Source organism: Neodiprion fabricii, chromosome 6 (genome assembly GCF_021155785.1).
Source record: "Neodiprion fabricii isolate iyNeoFabr1 chromosome 6, iyNeoFabr1.1, whole genome shotgun sequence".
In the NCBI taxonomy this organism is placed as follows: domain Eukaryota; kingdom Metazoa; phylum Arthropoda; class Insecta; order Hymenoptera; family Diprionidae; genus Neodiprion; species Neodiprion fabricii.
In genome coordinates, this window is record NC_060244.1 from 24281488 (window position 1) to 24301701 (window position 20214).

Consider the following 20214-nt stretch of genomic DNA (forward strand, 5'->3'; position numbering starts at 1 on the left):
CGTTTATTGACTTTCCGTGAGTTTTGAAACACCTCCATCATTCCCGAGTTAGTTCAATACGGCAGTAAACGCACGTCTCATTCATTCCCGACATTTTCGCGCCAAAGACTACTTTCAGTTCCGAGGAGGTACCCAAGACGCAGGCTGTTACGAGGAGGTTAGTTATCCGTACAGTCAAAGAATACCATTTTTCATCATGTTTAAACACGTGGAATTACCCAAATCAGTTACTTAATTGTCATAACGAAGCTGGCAACTGTTTAGCAGTGAAATTCAAGAATGAAATCTTCAGTTTAAACCGTATAAAAATTGTCGAGTTATTTGTGCCAATTCGTGTATCGTGAATCCATCGCCGAACAAAGAGCAGAACCACCATAATTTCTAAAACTCTGACACAACGTTATTGATGTCCCGGAATTACTCGGCAGTGAATAATAATTCTCGAAAAGATTTGAGTAATTTTATTGCCAAGCAATTTCATAATCATTTTTCAATGTTGAATGTTGAAAAAGTACGCTATATTATAACCTCACTTTTCTAGGAAACTACAACCGCATATGAAAATACTATAAAAATTTTTACAGTAACTTATCCTTCGATCACCTGTAATAGGAAAAACAGCATTACATTTGAATAAATGATCCCAGTAACTCCACTGTTAACAGCTGTCACTGTCACAAAAACATTCAGACGAAATATTCACGTCATTTTGTTTCATTGCAAAAAGGTGAGTCGTGACGTATTTGTAAGTATTGATTACCCATCAATAAATTGAAGTTCAAGTTGATTCTACACTTTTGTCAATAATAATTTTAGAGAAATGAAATATCCCCTCTTAACGTCCATATTAAATTTATACAAAGATTCAGCCTGTCTTGACGCACTGTTTACTTGTTTAGGTTTATCATATGACGACAATACCATTGAAACATTTATTGATAAAAAATCTTAACAAGGAAGCATCAGGTGTGGAAGCCCTATTTTCGACATACGTCGATTTAATAGAATCTAATGCGAGTGAAAGTACGCACAGAGAATTTGAAAAATCCATTATGGAGCCGTACCTAAACACATGTTATGGATCATCAAGCGATCATCGATCATATGACGCAAGCACTGTCACCTTTAAAGATGCTCTGAAAAATCACGAAAGTACTTCGTCAACACCTACAAACCCAGATCTTAATACGATGCCTACAAATGATATCTGTAGAGTGCAACAAAATTACAAAGCAATGCGAACATGGAGAAAGGTCGGCAGAGGTTTGTACCTTAAGATGTATTAGGTAACAATTGATATTCTCAATCTTACTGCTAATTGTTCAATTGTTTAAAAAAGTATATACGTATTAATTAAATTGTCTTATGATTGTGAAGGTAAGTCAGTTCGTTTTAGCTGTCGAACTAGTGAAGATTTTAATATTTCAATGCTGTTTCTCAGATATGTAAGCTGATATCATGAAAGTAGAGAAATGAAGATATTATCCCAGATTTCTTTTCCATCCTAATTACAAATAATCAACCCATGGTTTGTTTCAGGACGAAACTTACCAAACTCTGAGAAAAATTGTGTCATTAGACTATTTTCTTACAATATTTTGGCTCAGTATCTTTTAGAAATGCACAGTTACTTATATAAGCATCATAATCAGCGCACTCTCGAATGGGAAACTCGTAAGAAATTACTGATACAAGAAATATTGGAAGCTCAGGCTACTGTGAGTGCACATCTCGTTTTCGTAGGCTTGTGAAAATATATGCTAATCTGTGTGTTCATCGACTGAAGTTGGTTAAAGAAACATCAAAATGCGTTTATAAAGTATTAATTTCATGCACTGATTATTTCAAAGGTAATATGTCTTCAAGAAATGCAAGAGGACCATCTGAATGAATTTCTAAAACCCTTTAAAGAACATAAGTATAATCATTTATACAAGAAGCGCACAAACGATAAAAAGGACGGACTACTTCTGATGTATCAATCCGACGTATTTGATCTCGTTGAGTATGAAAATGTAGAATTTTTCCAGTCAGACGTAGAAATTCTCAACCGAGACAACGTTGCTATAATTGTCAAGCTGTCATTGAAGGACAGTCCAGAAACACAGATAGTTATTGCCACCACACATTTACTTTATAACCCAAAACGAGACGACATCAGACTCTGTCAGACTCAGATTTTAATAGCTGAACTGGAGAGAATTGCTTTTATTAAAAATACGTCGTGAGTTACTTGCCAAATGATTGTTTTAAAAAATAATAATTTCTATGGGCATCAATTATCCATTACATCCGCATTTGTAACAGAAGAGGCCCGACATATCATCCTATAATTCTGGCTGGAGATTTTAATTTGCAACCAAAATCAGGAGTGTATAAATTTATAACTGAAGGTTCGTTTCTATACATGGGAAAAAGTCGAACTCTAGGGCCAGCGGATCACCGCAGTTTGAGCAATTCACTTATTCCGCCACATTTATATGTGACCGACAGTTGTCAACATTTCTGCATACTGTTAAAAAGACTGCGCAATCGCGGTGAAGGCAAAGTCATGGTAAGCATAAAATTCAGTTGCTACTTAGTACTGTTCAGAAGAAGAAACGATTCTAATTCCAATATCATGATGAAGGTCAAACACTTTTATTGAAAAATAATAAAGTAACTTGACATAAAATATATTAAGAATTTATTAATAAAATTATAAAACTAAATGTATTTATACAGTGATGTAAAATATTGTTTCACAGTTGGAAAACAGTGAGAAAGGGTTATCTAAAACTAGTTGGGACTCTTGCGATAAGAATCAGTTTCGAAAGGATGAAGTGAATGTCCGAAATAAAAACTTCCAAAAAATACAAATATTAGATGGTCATCATGTGAATTTTGGATCTGGTTCTTTAACCCACCCATTTAAATTTCGAAGCGTTTACTCGCACATTGATCGTAATGGGCAAAACGAAGCTACAACTCACCAAGACGGCTGGGTTACAGTGGATTATATATTCTTTAGTGAGGTCGAGCTCATTGAACGATATACACTACCTACGCAAAAACAGTGTAAAGCTGTGTCAACTATACCAAATCGTGAGATTGGCAGTGATCACTTTAGTACAGGAGCAACTTTTATACTGCGAAAGAAACTGAGGCAGTAATCGTTCAGTCTCTGCCTCCACTTGCGTAATATAAAAATAAAAACTAAATAAAGAAAAATATTTTCAATATAAATTTGAGTCAATGTCATGTTTTTTTCAACATCTATCCTTCCACAGATAACTAATGTAGTGACAACAATACCTGGAAGCAGCTTTGATGCAATTATTCCATGTCATGAGGTTTTGTTTTACCATTTAGAAACAAAATATAAATACCATATTTCAATCTGAAATCGATGAAGTCCATTAAAAACAATAAATTTTGTTACCGTAGAAAAATCAAATTTGCAACCATTTGCAACCACACAACATACAATTCAAATGACTGACATAAACTTAAAATGCAGATATATCGTAGGCTATATAAAATACCATAGTGAAGGTGACGTGGTCATCGGTAGGAATACGTATAACTAATCATTAGATTATTTAAAAAAATCTTGATAAGTTCTGGTTTAGTGTACAAAGTTACGTTCATACAACATTTAATTGGAGGGGAGATACTTGAGCTATGCCTCGGCCTAAATTAGGATCGTGCCAAGCGACAATGCAAGTATTATTGACTGAAAATTTTTTAGGTCTTGGAAAGCAATTGCTTCTACAGTATTTAGCAAAATCCTTGAATCTAACTTGTAACTCTGTATCGCCACCGTTTGGCCCAACTGCAAAGTCACATTTGAATTTTTTCGTACGAGCTTTCAAGCAACAATTCAAATATTCATTATTTGTTGTATAAATTTCATGTATATCGTGAAACTTTACACCTAATTCCTCTCTAATGATACCTGTAAGAAATAGATCATCTATCCAAAAATACTTGGGATAAATCTGTGCAGCATCAACCAAATCTTTGGCAGTTTTTAGAGTCGTTACATATAACCAACCAGATAAAAAGTCTGGATAGAAGTCCGCAATATACTCATCCCTAGTAACGTACCATTTGTTCATTGGTTCGCGTATGGGACTCATATTTCTCAGTACGTAACCCATCACAATATTATGCGGTATACTGGCTGCTTTTATTACATCTATAATTTTGTAAAGGTCCACTACAATGTCATGATCCATTTTCATGATGTACGAAGCATTTTTACAATATTGCGTAGCCCATTTCAGGCCCATTACATGTTTGTAGGTAAGATTTTTGTATGCCTCAATAAAGTTGCCTTGAATAATGTCATTGTATCGCCGTGCTTCATCTAAAATAGCATTTTGGGTGACGTGGGTTTTATTTTGAACGTCATCGTGTAACAATGCTAATAAAAATATTCTTCTAACTCCCAATTCTTCCAATTCAGACTCGGAGTAAGCCCTGCGTAACGCACTTCTGGCCGACACATCAGCAGCGTACGAAGTGACGACCCAAACAAGAAAGCTAGTATCGCAGTCGGTGTTTATTACATATCGAAAGGGATTTAAATTCAACAAATTTCCTCTATCGATTTGGCTACTGTTGATCTTTCGAAAGTAAACTGGACTCGATTTTCTAACCACAGAAAATTGTTTAAGCGTTATATAAACGAACACCACGATCATTGTCCAAAAGATTACATAAGGCACCCCACGTCTTATATACATTTTGTGCTACCGAGTGTTTCGCGAACCACAAATCGACAAAAATTAACCTTTCTTTAGATCTGACAAATGCAAGTTTTTAAAATAGTCGCTCTGCCCTCCTCTTCCGCCACTCCCATATTTTCATAACACGCAATGCACAACCGAAGTTTCATGTTTTCCCGCGGTGCGAGAGAGAAACAGGAGGAGAGAAACATTGATTCGCGTTTGAATAATGCTAGCAAAAAAAGATGAGGGCAAGGTCAGTGCGTTCACTGAGGAATACATCTTCAGAAAATATCTTCATCAACGCTCAGCGCATCTTCTGATGCAAATCCTCAATCGTACACTGATGAAAGGGGTAAATTATTTCGCGGTTACAGCAGCGAGAAATGATTAGTTGGATGCAATATGGATGCAAGACTCACCTAAAAAATCGAAGAATGTTGTCCCGACTCACTTCGCTTGTACTCGCAGTTGCACGGTTGTTTCCAGTATGCGCGAAATCACTACCAAACTTAGCCACTAATCTCGCATCAACTTTTTCACTATATCCCTTTTCCAAAAATCGCGATGTTCGTCAGGTTCAGTTAGCTATTTGATCGAAGCCTTTAAAATTTCCTTATAACCCTGATTCACTTTGTATTTACACTCTGCATCATTATTATCAGATTATTATGAGAACTGTCATACTTCCGTGCATTTACTCTTCTTGCCTTGACGTATTCTCGGTAATAATTACTCCGCAACTGGGTGTCCACATAAAATTCCGAATGAGTCAGGAATTGGAGTGTTTATGTTGAGCTAAACGCGCCGAACACGGCGGTAATCTCCCTACAACTAAACTATATGCCTAATCCAGTTCGTAGATCCAGATTCAAATGTGTTGTTATTGGAAACGCGGTACAAGATGAACCACTCATCGTCACTTATTTCGAAACCGGTCTTCTGAATGCCTCGTACGGCGGTAAAGCAGAATGCTGTGCTTACCTTATATACCAATCATGCCTCGAGTTTATAAAGGCATTTGCATAGGGGGCAGCACATTAACACCTAGTTCGCCGCATAAACCTAAAGTGTGTCCGAAAGCCAGCGTCAGAGATGCTCATCTCTGTTATCGTGGTTCATCTACTGACATTCTTGCGTCTTCGTCGTATCCCTGGATTGTTGATTGGCTCCGTCTCTCTTTTGCCTGATTTCCAGCGTGTCGTAACAAACTGCAGTCCTGGCGATGGGAACGCTGAACTGGCATACCTATATGCTATAAAGTTTGTGGAGCTGCGTTCAGCCGTGGTTCCAGATTCCTCACCCGAGGATGGAAATTAACATTAGAAAGAGAAAGGTCAAGCGAACTGTTGGACGTTGCGAGGGAGATAGGAAATACGCGTTACTTCCCGGGTGGGGAATCTGAATGCAGCTTTGACGGTGACAAGTGTGTGTTGTAACATAAGTATACGCGGCGTGTTAAACAATATGAAATTTAGCTTGATACAATGTTACGAGAATTCTTGGCAGTTATAAACGCTTCTCGACGCCTCCACGGCTCGTCGTAACATATTGCAAGGGCATCGGGTGTAGGTGCGATAAAATAAACGAATGAATATGCACCATAACAGGAGGAAGAAAAAGCGGGTGAACTACGGCGTCAGAGTTGTCGAATTACTTCGCGGCAGCAAGGGTTTTGGCTTCACGATATCTGGTCAGCAGCCCTGCATACTGAGTTGCATCGTCCAGGGAAGTTCGGCGGACAATGCTGGTCTCAGATCTGGAGATTATCTTGTGGCTGTAAATGGTCACAGCGTGAGCAAAATTCCTCACGACGAGGTTGTTCGATTGATAGGAAACTCCAAGGGATTTTTGAGATTACAAATTGCTGAAAATTACTACTCCGACTCGTCCGATGAGGAGGGACTGGCGACGGTCCGATCCAAACCAAAATACTCGCACAAGCTAAGAACAAACACCGTCACCCCTGCTCCGGTACAATGTGCGATAGCCAAAGTTGTTCGAGACTTGCACAGTGGGGCCATGTTTGACGCACTTAATTGCTCGTCTCAAAACAAAATACAGTGCAGCCACGCATCCCTTCATCATCGATGGAATATGGCCAGCCCTCTACCACCGCCACCTCCGCCTTTATCTTCAAGACGAGACACCGAAAAGATTGTACATCGCACCATTGTTGGTTATCTAGGCACCATCGATATACCCAATCAATTACCTCCATCCTCAATGATGCAGGTAGGCTTATCGCTAATTGGAGAATTTGAATTGGAACTTACTTCTGTATGAAAACCTTTACCCTTGCAGTAGCTTTGTTACTTTTCTCATGCATTGCAGTTGAACATGTAAATACTTGAACAACAAACACGACAAGATGTTCGGAATCTTCTTTAAGGAATCAGAATTATCTTAAACCTTAGTAGTAACTGTTTGTTCTTTTAAATGTAATTGCTATTGAAGATGAAACATTAGAGGTAGACTTTACAAGTCTGTGGTCACTTCCGTAACAAAGATTGCAAAAACTGCTTGAAATTCAAAATTATACTGATTGTATCGACCCAACAATTTTAATTACATTGTTATTTTACAGGTCCTAAAGAAGTGTGTGAAAAGACTGAAAGCAGAAAAGAGAAATCCCACAACGGTACTTCTAACAATCCATGTCGCTAACATAAAATTGACAAATTCCGATAATAAAGTGATAGCGGAATATCCATCCTTTCGAATAGTATTTTGCAACTCGTTTTCTGAACTGGATAAACAATATTTTGGTATTCTAACAAAGTCGGTAAAAGACAATGACAACATAGTGTCAAATTCGTGCCATGTGTTCACCATATACTATAAGCTGATAGACCATGCCGTACATTCCAATACTTGTAACATATTTGGATTCACATGCACAAAAACGTCGGAGTTAAATGTCTGCCAAGAATTTCCCGACAGTTGCAACAGTCTAATTGGTGCTATACAAACACTCTACATATCAGACACCGACAGCGAATCTAATCCTTACAATGACGAGGCGAGGCATCGTCAAGCAGCTTCTCCTCAACCAAGTAACGTCAGTACTTCCACGGCTCATTCTAGTAACAGCGACTCCGGGATAGGTTTCAAGGATGACTATGGAAATCAATCGGATCGAAATATGACGGCTGATTTTCACGATCGAAGACAGTATTTACCAAATTTGCATCTCAGAGATTCCGCGATCGTTTCAAATCAAAAAAACGGCATCCGACCAAGGCTAAAGCCAGCCAATGAGTCCTCAGGGTCTAAATTAACAGTCAGAGCAGTACCAGATGTTAGATGGATCGATGATGTTAAAGGTAGCCAATTCAAGGATGCTGATTTCTCGTATGACGCCAACGGAAAACGCAGTGGAATTAATTTTAGTAAAATTCCCAACGTCGGAGAAGGATGCGGTATGTCGATGGCATCTGGTCCGTGTGGGGATGAAGACCGGGATAGGAGGGGGAGCAACACCTGTTTGGGACCATCTGCTCCGCCTATACCCAGCTTGGGGTTGCCTAGTACGATGGCTGCCTCATCCGAGGTAACTCGGGAGGACAATAATATTGGAATAAACGACGCGCTCGAATGGCGGGAGAACGTGGACTGCAGTTTGAGCAACGAAAAACTAATGCTCGGAAATTTTACCGACGAAGACCTCACCAAGCTGAGTCCGAAGGTTTACAGTATTTCGAAGTCTCTGGTGCACAGTTTGGAGGATTTGAAACCGACAATGGAATGCACTTCCCTTCTCCATTCCCATTCCAACAAGAGCGAAAAACCGCGTTGGGGAAGCTTGCAAGAGATACGAAACGTCGGGAATTGTAATTCCAATGCATGCTTGGTGAGTATTTATTTTTCAAAATTGAAGTACATCTTATCCATCGTATTACCGCGCATGAAATTCGGTTTTCAACATAGCGAATGATAAATGCCGAATTTTTTTTCCTCCCACCTGATTATAAATCACCGATGTGTGTGAACCGCGAATAAAATGAATCCGGTCCGGTAATTCGTGAACGGTGTGGGTAGGGAAATAATTTTTTTTCCTCTATACTCAAGACTGCCCTCTCGCCGTATTTTATTCGTTGAGGAGACACACTTTAACGGAAGAATTTATGAACGAGGACTCAAAGTATGCAAAGGTCACATCCTGACCTCTCACGCTTGTCAGCAATTGTCATAGCCTCAGTGCACGCAACCTAAACCCACGTTCCGAAAATCTGTAAATTCTTTCACACGGACATGAAATTTACAACCGTTCAAACTTATTTTGATATATAGAGACAATCCGAAATGCTTCAGGCCTGCAGTGAATTTGTCATATTCAAAAAAAAATTTAGTGCCACCGCATCTATATCAATGCATAGACGTTTTTCGGTGTCAAATTTTTAAGTTTGACGAAAAAAAAAACAAAACAAAAATACAAACTGATCCGGAGATCGGATGCAATATAGGGGTTTGCGTTATTGCTGCACGTGCCTTTCAAACCGACCTAACGATCGGTTAAAATCCAGAACCGGTTTTGGAATCAATGTAACTGAAGCCCGTTGTAAAAATCCGACCCGGAACCCGTTGTTGAACCGAAACTTGGAACCGGTTCCAAAACCGTGCCCTTATTATTTGTTACCGGTAATCTTCGTCATAATTTCCGCGATAATAAGTTCTTAAATAACAAGCTTGTATATACTTAACTTCCGTTGTTTATATAGTTATCGTTGACGTTAACAAGGCGTTTGCGAGTGTGAAACACTCTCTAACGACGCTGCAAAGACGAAATTCTTCCAGCTCTCCTTATCTCGCAGCGAACGAATGTGATTCCATAACTTTTGCTACAGCCAACCTTTGATTCTCACATTTGAACGTACCACATGAATGTTTATCGTACGTGCCTTCCCAAGAGCTGCCGAGTCTTTCGTTGAATTCTTTCACCGCAAGTCTGGAACAGTTCCAGTAATTAATGACCCCGATATGAGCACAATTATCATATATGATTTTCTCACTGCGCACTTACCGTGTTCTTGACGAATGGCTCAAGAATTACGCGAAAACGTCGCCTATTCAACCGCTCACATCGTCTCCATGTCACTGATGTTATTATTGCCATATTTATAAGTTCATCAGGTTTAGTTCCAATTAATACGTGGTTGTTAATTTTCAAGAAAAACGGAAACAGACATTTGCGTGGTTTCCAAAGTCGACCCGGTGTTACACAGCATATTTTACTACTTTTTTGCTTACTGTCATATTCTTTTTGTCAGCACTCATTTTTTTCACCGAACTCCAATATTTACAGGGAAATTACGCCTGATAATTTAAGTCCATGAATTTCATTCTTTATTGTCATTGACCGGAAATTTTTCTTTGTTCTTCCAAGTTACGAATCTACGCCGATAACTATATAACTATATAGTAATCTTAGTATTTTTACTGTGGTTGAAAGTCGTCGGCCATGTTGAAATTGGTAACGTTAACGTAACGAAACATCATGGAATAAATCGCTGTATAATTTTATAAGAACTTTGAAGAAGTTGCCATTTCACAATATGAACATTTTTTACCAGCTGGATTTCAAACAATCCTAAGGCTGCGAATTAATGATTTTCCTAAACACGCATCGTTAAAGTAACATTACCAACTTCAACCTCATAAAAATTGTTACATACAGTTTCTTTTTCCTGCAGATATTGTAGTCGGCTAGACATAATTTATAGTGGTACAGTCCCGTCCGCATGTGAAAATGCTATCGCGGTGTGTAGATTACATAAATTGGACTTCCGTTCGAAAAAATAATTACCTGCTACGTTGAGTTCAACATTATTGTATATTATTTTAACCTATATTCAGCAGGCTTGAAAAATCTTATCCAATTATTGGCTCTCGCGTTTGTGTAATTTTATAAGCTGACCAGTTTCACTAATCATTCGCGTTCGTCATCTTTATTTGGGTATTATGAGAAAAAGTAATTATATTTTTGTTAATAATTACTGCGACGCATTTCTAATCGACCCATTATAATCAAAATCGCCAACCGTTAATTTCTTTTCTGCATTCATATTAGTTGGTAACAACAGGAAACGGGAACAATTTGCCACTAGTCGAGGTTATTTTTAGATGCGCAAGCTATTTTATCCCCGCGGAGAAAAATAATGGTTATTTGTTAACTTTTTCCCTAAGTTGAAAGTATTTTCAAAAGAAAAAAAAAAAACTTCGATGTATTGATAGCGGTTATGCGATACTTCCACGAGGTTGAATTCAGTATAACGTTAACGAAACGGAATATATTATACCTAAAAAATCCCTATTTTAAAGCTTCGTCAAATGACTTCGGCAAATAGAACCCTTTCCTTTCGGACGGTCCGTATAATTTCATTTAATCCTGGAATAGTGAAATCAGGATTTTTCCTAAAAGTGTGTCGTTACTGTATCAACATTACGACTTTCAACCTTATATGTACTTCCCTCTCCTCGCATCGTAACAATTGTACTATAATTTCAACATTGCGGATTACATATCAACCGTAGTACCGTAGATACGCAACTGCAAACTGTGTAACATGTGAGAAAAGTCGGCAAGGTGCAACGGATGTTCGCCGTTCTCCACAAAGCCTCGGTATATTATAACTACATACCTATATACGTATGCACATACATCCAGCAATGCACAATGCCGTGAACTAGCGAACACTTGATACATTTTATTCTATCCTAGGTAAATACCATCTCTTTCTCTCTCTCTTTCTCTCTCTCTCTCTCTCTCTCTCTCCCCCCTCCCTCCTTGAATATCCACCGGGCCTCCCCAGCCCCGTCATTTCCTGCTCAGAGTTCGTGCGGTGCTTGCGGCGTTGGTTGACGGTGTTCGCCTGTGTGGATGCGGCCATTATACATACATGCACGTACATATGTATATGCGACGATTATATGCCATCGCGTCGTGTACCTGCGTTTCGTTTTCGTAGTGGATGCATACAAGTAATACATGTACGTATGTACGTAGGAGTGAGTATCTCAGACGGTGTATCATCAGCCGGTCTACCGCACACCGATGTAAGGATGTTACTTACATTCATGCGCATCGTGCTGCACACACGACTAAGCAGGCAAATATTTCATTCAGAGTGGCATACGACTGGTGCGCGCACCGAAGGCATGATGCTTTGGGGGGGGGGGGGGGGGGCAATGTGTGCATGTACACACATAGTACCCTTTTACGCTTCGTCAGTAGCGCTTCATAATGCACGCTGTCAACTTGACGAGCAACAGACGTCGGTGGTGTGCTGTGTAGTAAACTTCGGTGCTGGGCGTAGCCTATAAAATAATAATTACGCGCGTGTGGCGTGTGTAACTCATGTGACCGATGCTGGATATATGCATATGTATGTTGTATACGTGTAGATGTGAGGTTTTAATTTTCTTTTTCGTGAAAGTGCCGGCAGTTGTGTGCGGAGAAGTTTCAGTGGAATAAACAAATATACATTTATGTATATATTGCATATTTTTAAACTCGTTTAAAGTTATAATATATACGTTAAGTGGGACACCTATATGTTATTTATTCGCGTTCCTCCGTTTCTCGGCCGCTATATTCCCACCGATATGGATCGACACTTTGTTGTACGTAGAACAATGATTATATAAAGATGCTCTCGCTTATTCTAAGAATATAATTTTATACCGCTTTAGGTTCCATTGTTGCGGGGATAAATTATATCCGATGGGAAATTACCTTGTACTGTTTTCTAGTAACTAAACATAAACAACACACACTCTGTAGAATACTCTGCATAGAATAATGTTTTCGTTCACAACAATAATTACGTAGCGCGGAGATCACGCATCCGTTGTTCTCAGAGTTATTAGACAGACGAGTTGTAACTCTTGGAATCATTCTTTATCACTATTAGTTACGCTGAGATTCTTAGGACTACAATATTGTCAACTCGATTTTCTCCGTATACGTATTATGTGCAGTAGATACTCATGCACGTACTTCAGCACAAGATATAACAACGTATCTTCTTTTCTTGATGGATGTTACACTTGGCCGTTTGATGCCCCAAGTACGCTCGGTGCAATTTAATTGGTGCCGACAAATTGGTAATGAGTCAGTCGGCTTCTCTTTAACTCCTTGTTCTCCGAATAATGCCCACAATTACTTAAATTAGTACCAAACGTAAATAATGAATGAATTCTTACGAAGGGCATTCGCGGTATGATCGAGGAATAAAGCAGCACGGGAAATTTTCTATTTTCAATGAGAGAATTTTTTTTTTTTTCATCGTCCCGCGTGCTTCGCAACAGCTTCTCCGTTATTTATTCAATATATCATACTTGCTGTATCAGCGAGACTGAAACGCTTGCTTTACACACTTATTGCATCCAATTTACTGAAGGTACGTCATTCGCCAGGGCTGAATGTATCCGTTTTTCTCTTCGACAAGCACGTCGAAGCGAATGACTTCAGTGAGTTAACGTGGAAAAGTCAAGTACTACCGCACTTGCATTCATCGAATTATTCCAAGAACGCGTACATCAGCTGCTTGAAAAATACACATAATTACGTTATTCTCAATGATATATGCGAACAATCGAGGACATATACAGACGATGAAAAAATGATTTTGCACCTGAGTATTTTTTCTCCGTAGAAAGAATAATATGAATAGAGTTGAGAAATGTAACTAACGAAAGTTATGCTTTTTTCTTATTATTACTACTACTACTATTATTATTAGTATTATTAGTGTTGTTGTTGTTATTGTTATTATTATTATTATTAAATAATCGCGAGTAATTTTTGTATTTCCGAACTTCAAGCTGGTTATTTTTCAAATCTATATTTTTTTTTCTCTCTTTTTATGTCAACGTCTTACGAAAATCGTCAATCCAGGGTCACATAGAGTGTTGCGATCATTCCGCTTGTATGTACATGGAATAATTCGTGGCTGAAAGTAGCTTCAGTGAAAATTCTGATGTTTGAATTACTTCCTGGGTCACCGTCGCGGGTGACGGAACGTCGAAATTAGGGCGAAACGAGAAAGTACTAACTCCGCATCTACCACGGGTTTTGAGGCACAAAATAATTTGTAACTTTAAAATTCTTCGTGAATTTGCGTTAAAAATGACCGCTAGTTATTGTCGTTCACACATTTTTTTTTTTTTTAATCAATTAATTTTATTCCACATAGTGTAAAAATTACCACATTAACGTACTGATGTACTCATTTTTTTGATTACAGCATAGGAGCATAGAGTCTTTTGAAAAGTCTAGTAATTGCCACGGCATACATTCGTGGTCCACAAGTTTTGAAAAACTTCTGGAAGATCCGGCAGGTCTACAAACTTTTGCTGTTAGTATTTTTATCGCAACATATTAAACACATCATTTCAATTATCTAGGTAATTATTTGTCCGAAAGATGAAGATTACACGCTTTGACTATTCTTGGAATCATTTTCTATTCAGAATAATTTAGTCTCGAAAATTGTCAATTGTATCTTATACAATGTTCCGATTTTTTACTTTTAGGAATTTCTCAAGAAAGAATTCAGTCACGAGAACATATATTTCTGGGCAGCTTGTGAACGATATAAAGACACTGAAGGTGCGAGCAGTCGTAGACGATTGGCATGGCAAATATACCAACGTCATTTATCGACCTCTGCCTCGGAGCCTGTAAACGTGGACAGTCATGCCGCGGGTCAAATTACTCAGGATCTCTTGGATGAAGCTCCTGCCGCATTATTTTTACAGGTACAAAAGTGAAGAGAATGAACAATTCTTAACTGACGATCAGATTGTCGTTCAGAGAAACGATTGTCATTAAACTTATCAGTGAAGTCGTTTATTCAAACATGTGATTTATTTCACAGGCACAAAAGCAGGTCTTCAATTTAATGAAGTTTGATAGTTATCCAAGATTTTTGAGATCTGAACTCTATCGCACATGCATGGAGGCCGGAAGTAGCGTAGTTCGTACCCAAGATTGCGATCTCAGCTTAACAGGCTCGCCTCATATAAAATTAAAAAAAAGTCATTCTGATGCAGAGGATCGAAGTAGAAAGTCTATTCTCCCTTGGAACAGAAAGAACAGGTGTGTAATTTGTATAAATTCAATACAATCTAAAATCAAGACGCTCAATAATTAGCTGGTGAATAGTCAGGCTGGGACAAATAAGTGATAATCGAATATGTCGATACGATTCGATGTAGAAGGGGAGGAGATTGAGGTGTTGATATTACAGGTCAAAATCTAAGGATCGCGGAGAATCTGAATATAATAAAACACCTTGCAGAAACGAGACGATCTACAAAAGTTTCACAACCATAAAGAAGGAAGTGGAAGGGAACAATAACGACGACAACGTATCAATATCCAGCAGTAGATCTTCCTTGGCGTCTTGGGATATCGCGTTCAGGCTATCATTCAACAAAAATGTGAGTTAAAACCAGTATAGAACTTTACCTCTATTCCTACCAGCCGACAACTGCACTCTGCTTAAATAACTCATCATTAATCGTATCATAAAAAGATGTGGACAAGATGGGAATATCTAATGGATTGATAATTTTTGGTTTATTTTGGAGTAATCAATGTTCTCCAACGAAGATACGATATAAAGCCAAAAATTATCAAACTCGTTGAGCAAATTTATTCTGAAGTATAGCTCATGTTTTGAAACACTTTTTCTGATAAAAACTTTCTGATTTTACAATAAAATTACATAATTTCCAACTATTTGTCTCTGCTGAAAATTCATTATTGAGTCCTAACGCATGCTTACTAACTTTAATTTGGCTCTAAATTAATTTTAATGTCGTTGAAAAACGCACTTTGAACCTACTTGCACGCTCAGACTTTATATCGAAACGGTATTCTTGATGCATTGCTTACAATTCACTAGTCTAACTCTGTCCGTTGCATTAAAGTAATTTTATTGATTAAAAATTGTAGTCAGTGTCATCTGAAGGACATTCGAATAACAAGAGGGAATCTCCCCATAAATGTACTGGACTGTGCCGGGTAATATTACCTGACGGGTCTACAACTGTAGTGCCAACTAGCCTACCAGAGAGTGTTAAAGATGTGGTTACTCGACTTCTCGATAAAAGAGCTCTATGTTATTCCAACTACGATGTTCTCATACTTAACACCGTTGAGGTTAGTGTGATGATGTTTTCGAATGCCACTTTCAAAAAAATCCGACTTGATATTATTTTTGTTTCCGAACAAATAACGACTGAGATCATTAAAAAATTTCAAAACTTTGTGGAATGCAAAGAGCTGAGCAGTTCATTTAGTTATTTGCTAGTATTTCAGCTGAATACGGCTGTGTTTGTATTTAAACAACTGTGTTCTCAATATTTTACAGAGAATAAATTTAAAGGATTCCTCATCGATATTAGCAGGTGAAGAAGTCCAAGTTGTTCCAACAAAAGTATTAAAATTGGATTTGCCGTCCCGTAGAATGATTACCGTTGTTGCGCGTAAAGGTCGAACTCTTAGAGAAGTACTCAGACCATTACTCAATAAATATGGTTTTAAATTGGAAACAGTAACTGTCTGGGCAGACAATCTTGTTGTCGACATGGATGTTGCTGCAATTAATGCTCCAGCTAGGCTTACATTGACATCAACCAACCAAGGTATTGTCCATTGCAAAATTCACATCGAACAAATATTCAGTATACGTGGATTTTTAACTTGATTTATAAGTTGATACTAAGACTTGATTGTACATTTATGTCTTTCCTATAGAGTTCCATCAAGACATACCATCGTTGACATATACCGATGATATATCACATTCGCAACCAAAACTTGATGAAATAACTAATAAAGTTTTTAAAGAATTATTAGTCAGCAAAAGTACAAATAAATACCAATACGACGAAGGTTCATGCAAGGTGAGAATTCGTATCCTTGTTTTCATGAATAAATGTCTGATATAAATGTTCTATTGTGTTTTTTATGGACAATATACTATATATGTTGCATCATACTTTACAGTCTGAAGATCAGCGATCTGAAAGTTCTTCTATTTTGTCCAACAAATTTTTTCTACGCGACTCCACAATTCATGGAAAGAAAAAAGTGAGTGAACATTTGGAATCATTTCAGTTTTCCTCTTATCTTATCTCATATTATTACCTAAATCAAATACGTTTCTTAAATCACAATATATTATTTCAGAGTAAATCAAAATCTAGCAATACAAGTGAAAAAAATACCTTGACGGACACTGCAGCTGATGTGTGTTCTCGACCCCATCCCCCCTTGATAGCTAAATGGCGAAACGGTGTAAAATTGCAGCTTCCTGGCAGATACGATGGAGAGGGTAAGCAACAGGTTTTCCTTGATTTAAATCACCTGATTTAGCATGTAATTCATTCAAAGCTTTTTCAGATTTGTATGAAGGATTGAAACGTGCACAAAGATCACGGCTAGAAGATCAGAGAGGAACTGAAATTAATTTTGAACTACCTGATTTTTTGAAGGTATGCCGCTATTATCGATGTATGGTGAGCTTAGAGGGGCACTACCTATTATAAGTTTGTTACCTTCCGAAAGTCCAGCAATTTACACGTTGTATAAAAGCCCTATTTTCAGAACTAAAATCAAACGCATGTGGAATCTCAGATATAGTTTTCACTTATCATCAAATGCGACTTCTGTACATAAATGTTAGTATTCGACAGGGATTACGTCACGTGTATGGAATCATTTCCGCAAGAAAAATGTGGTTTACGTTCACTGATAGACCAGGGTGGCCACTGGTCAGGGATTTCTGGAAAGCCTGTAAAAGTCGTGAAATTCTGAAATTCTGAAACAGTCGGGTGTTTTCTGCGGAAAGTCGGGGAATCGTTCACTATATTTTTTTTTTTTCATAGAAATATGTCCCACAATTTTTTTAAGGTTTAGATAAATTAGATCGAATACAAATTTTTTTATCATATCCGGGAAGGTTCTCTTCAAACTTTGAATATTCCGAAATATTACCTTACGAATGATTGTGCACATCGGCTAGATGAGACAGTGTGACCTAAAATACGTATATTTTTATCAATTTTCTATAACCAATTTATCCGAATTGATCAGGGAAAATTATAAAATTAGTGTCTGGAAAATGTTGAAAAGTTGGGGAATTTGGTGCCGAGATTTGATGGTCACCTTGTAGACGTCACCAGAAAACCATTGTTTTCAACTGCTAACTCAATACCTGAAAATCCAAAAATTGATTGTTTTATATGAATGGCATACGGCGGGATATTTTATTACGTGTATTCGACTGATTTTTTTTTAGACGATTCGTCATTATTTTTGCGTGCTCTTTTCTTTGCAATGTTAGATTCAATACCTCAGAAGATAAGCTATAACAAAAATTTTTGTACAAATATATTATTCCATTTTACATAAATGTAACACATTAATAATTATGATCTCACGATCTCAATCTTAGAACAAAGAAAACGGAAAACATCCCGGAAAGAAGCTTCGAAGAGTACGTGGTACCTCTGGCCATGTCGAAAGCAATACCAGGTTCTATGATTCAGGGGAGGATATGAAGGCTGCTACTGGTATTAATAATTTCGAAACGTGCAACTTTAATGGTAACGACGGGAATTCAAAATCGGCTTTCCACTATAATTTGGCACACGATGAAGGCAGCGAGTCAGCCAATCATGGTTTTGAGTCCATGAGTCCGCTTGAAGTCACCATGGTAGAAGTCGATCAAACTCTAACAGAAAATAATCTACAACCGCAGTTTGATATTCAAGACAGCAGTAGTTTTAAGCCACAATTTGTAGCTGCTAGTCCTACTAAACTTTTGACGCCACCACCCCTTCCTCCAAAACCGAAAATTCTATCTAGCGGTATCAAAACTGTGCATATGGTAGCCAGGCCCTTGCAAAAAATTATTCACGACAATTCGACAACTGTTGAATCATGCGAGAATAAAAACATTTTTTGAAACTTTATATCAACTATTGCTTTTTGATAACAATCTTAACTACATGAGAATGAAATGATATGATATTTATATATATTTATGTATAGGATTTTGTCGCCTACTGATTTCATGAGGTTGTGAGATTTATTGTGTCAGCGTATGTTCTATACATGTATCGTATGCATGATTTACCTAAAGTATTCCATCGTAGAACTCCACTCTGAGGATTTATACGTATATAGATACTCAATTTGTATCTATTCACGACAGCCTGGTTTAAGATGGGTGCCTGTTTCAGGCACCTGAGAGCCTCTTATCAAGTGCCTTTCATCAAGGCTTGATGTTAGATGAATTCAAAAATAACAATATTGCAATTGTTATATTTATATATTACATTATTCTTCATTCCTGGTTGTACAGGATGAATAGAGAAGAGATATTTTATTGTATTTATATAATCTGTATACTACGCAATAGAATAAATACGGATATACGAAAGTATTATTAACTTTTATACTTCGCAAATAAAATGAACATGAAGATTTCGCAAAGCATTTGTTTTACCAGCATACCGAACTTCAGATGTTTCAGTTCCGTGTACGAGTCCGGCGCGGCGGATGCTTCACCAGTTCAGCTCGCCTAATGATAACGAAAAATCGAGCGATATTACAATATCTCGATGGTCCATTTTATTTGTCCAACGGCAGTGTAGCGCTGATGAAATTATTGTAATTTTAAATATTCAAAAATTTGCGTGTTCGATCGTTGAATTTGATGTCTCGAATTCGGTTAAACAAAACAAGCTCGCAAAATCCTCGCGTACTTCTAACGACCATCGACGAAGCAATTGATGGAATAGCGCTTTTGTTATGTGAATGTAAGTTCAAATCGTCTTTTCAAAACTTGGAACGTGGACTGAACTCATACGCTTCGGAAAAATTGATTTAGAATGCTTATTCATTGTAATAGAATTTTCAACAGACGATTGTCGGCCAAATCTAATATCGTCTCAAGTAAACATTTTACTGATTAAATATCAGGATGCCGCCATCTTGACCTTTGATCGCTAAACGTCCCATTTGTCATTTTTGAAGTAAAAAACAAGTGAAAATTAGTCAAAACGATATAACGGAGATCGGATAGCCAACGAGGCCCAAGATTGCAATATTCCATGACTATAACCCTGAACTCTAGAATATGTCGACGGTATTTACTAACTACCAATTTCTGATTGTGTGTACTCGGTTTGTGAAGTGAAAGTGTTAAGTGAAAATATAATTTTTATCATTTATTTGCTCTATTTCAGCGACGAAAATTTTTGTGTGCGTGATTACGTGTCCGACGTAGATAATCGATATCGTTTTAACGGCTTACAATTAGTAATCGTGTTAGTGTCAGTGAATGTGCAGTGTTCTTTCAATAATACAGCAAAACGACAAGTGCATTCGTCAACTCCAAAGTCAACAACACCAATAATCTTCCCGTATTAAGGTTCGTATAGAATCAAATTTTATTATGAATATAGAATTAGTATGCAATGT

At 37.6% G+C, this 20214-nt stretch overlaps 3 protein-coding genes across 11 annotated transcripts; 2 read left to right on the forward strand and 1 right to left on the reverse strand.

Annotated features, from left to right (window-relative positions):
• Window positions 1–21: 21 nt before the first annotated feature.
• LOC124184724 (protein angel) lies at window positions 22–3221 on the forward strand. Of its 7 annotated transcripts, none has more exons than XM_046574762.1 (7): window positions 57–157; window positions 585–727; window positions 900–1263; window positions 1540–1718; window positions 1851–2224; window positions 2308–2554; window positions 2748–3221. In XM_046574762.1, the coding sequence occupies exons 2-7, from the start codon at window positions 638–640 to the stop codon at window positions 3150–3152; spliced, it is 1659 nt and encodes a 552-aa protein (XP_046430718.1). In that variant the 5' UTR covers window positions 57–157; window positions 585–637; the 3' UTR covers window positions 3153–3221. The 7 variants fall into 7 exon arrangements, with proteins under 7 accessions (XP_046430722.1, XP_046430718.1, XP_046430717.1 ...); XM_046574761.1 differs by having other exon boundaries at window positions 92–157; window positions 542–727; XM_046574763.1 differs by having other exon boundaries at window positions 114–511.
• On the reverse strand, window positions 2894–4817 carry LOC124184728 (beta-1,3-galactosyltransferase 5). The gene has a single exon (XM_046574769.1). It carries the CDS (start codon window positions 4728–4730, stop codon window positions 3627–3629), a length of 1104 nt encoding a protein of 367 aa, XP_046430725.1. The 5' UTR covers window positions 4731–4817; the 3' UTR covers window positions 2894–3626.
• Window positions 4818–5957: 1140 nt separating this feature from the next.
• Window positions 5958–19218, forward strand: LOC124184720 (regulator of G-protein signaling loco). Of its 3 annotated transcripts, none has more exons than XM_046574750.1 (13): window positions 5959–6947; window positions 7300–8565; window positions 13961–14071; window positions 14250–14474; window positions 14594–14814; window positions 15017–15158; window positions 15676–15882; window positions 16094–16367; window positions 16480–16628; window positions 16732–16815; window positions 16915–17059; window positions 17128–17219; window positions 18182–19218. In XM_046574750.1, the coding sequence occupies exons 1-13, from the start codon at window positions 6303–6305 to the stop codon at window positions 18692–18694; spliced, it is 4074 nt and encodes a 1357-aa protein (XP_046430706.1). In that variant the 5' UTR covers window positions 5959–6302; the 3' UTR covers window positions 18695–19218. The 3 variants fall into 3 exon arrangements, with proteins under 3 accessions (XP_046430707.1, XP_046430706.1, XP_046430705.1); XM_046574749.1 differs by having other exon boundaries at window positions 5960–6947; window positions 14966–15158; XM_046574751.1 differs by lacking the exon at window positions 15676–15882 and having other exon boundaries at window positions 5958–6947; window positions 14966–15158.
• Window positions 19219–20214: the final 996 nt, after the last annotated feature.

Coding starts and splice junctions, on each gene's coding strand:
- LOC124184724 (XM_046574762.1), top strand. CDS start 638: ATGATCCCAGTAACTCCACTGTTAACAGCTGTCACTGTCACAAAAACA. Junction 2,225..2,307: donor GCTTTTATTAAAAATACGTC/GTGAGTTACTTG, acceptor CATTTGTAACAG/AAGAGGCCCGACATATCATC. Junction 2,555..2,747: donor GCGGTGAAGGCAAAGTCATG/GTAAGCATAAAA, acceptor ATTGTTTCACAG/TTGGAAAACAGTGAGAAAGG.
- LOC124184720 (XM_046574749.1), top strand. CDS start 6,303: ATGAATATGCACCATAACAGGAGGAAGAAAAAGCGGGTGAACTACGGC. Junction 6,948..7,299: donor CTCCATCCTCAATGATGCAG/GTAGGCTTATCG, acceptor GTTATTTTACAG/GTCCTAAAGAAGTGTGTGAA. Junction 17,060..17,127: donor TGGCAGATACGATGGAGAGG/GTAAGCAACAGG, acceptor AAGCTTTTTCAG/ATTTGTATGAAGGATTGAAA.
- LOC124184728 (XM_046574769.1), bottom strand. CDS start 4,730: ATGTATATAAGACGTGGGGTGCCTTATGTAATCTTTTGGACAATGATC.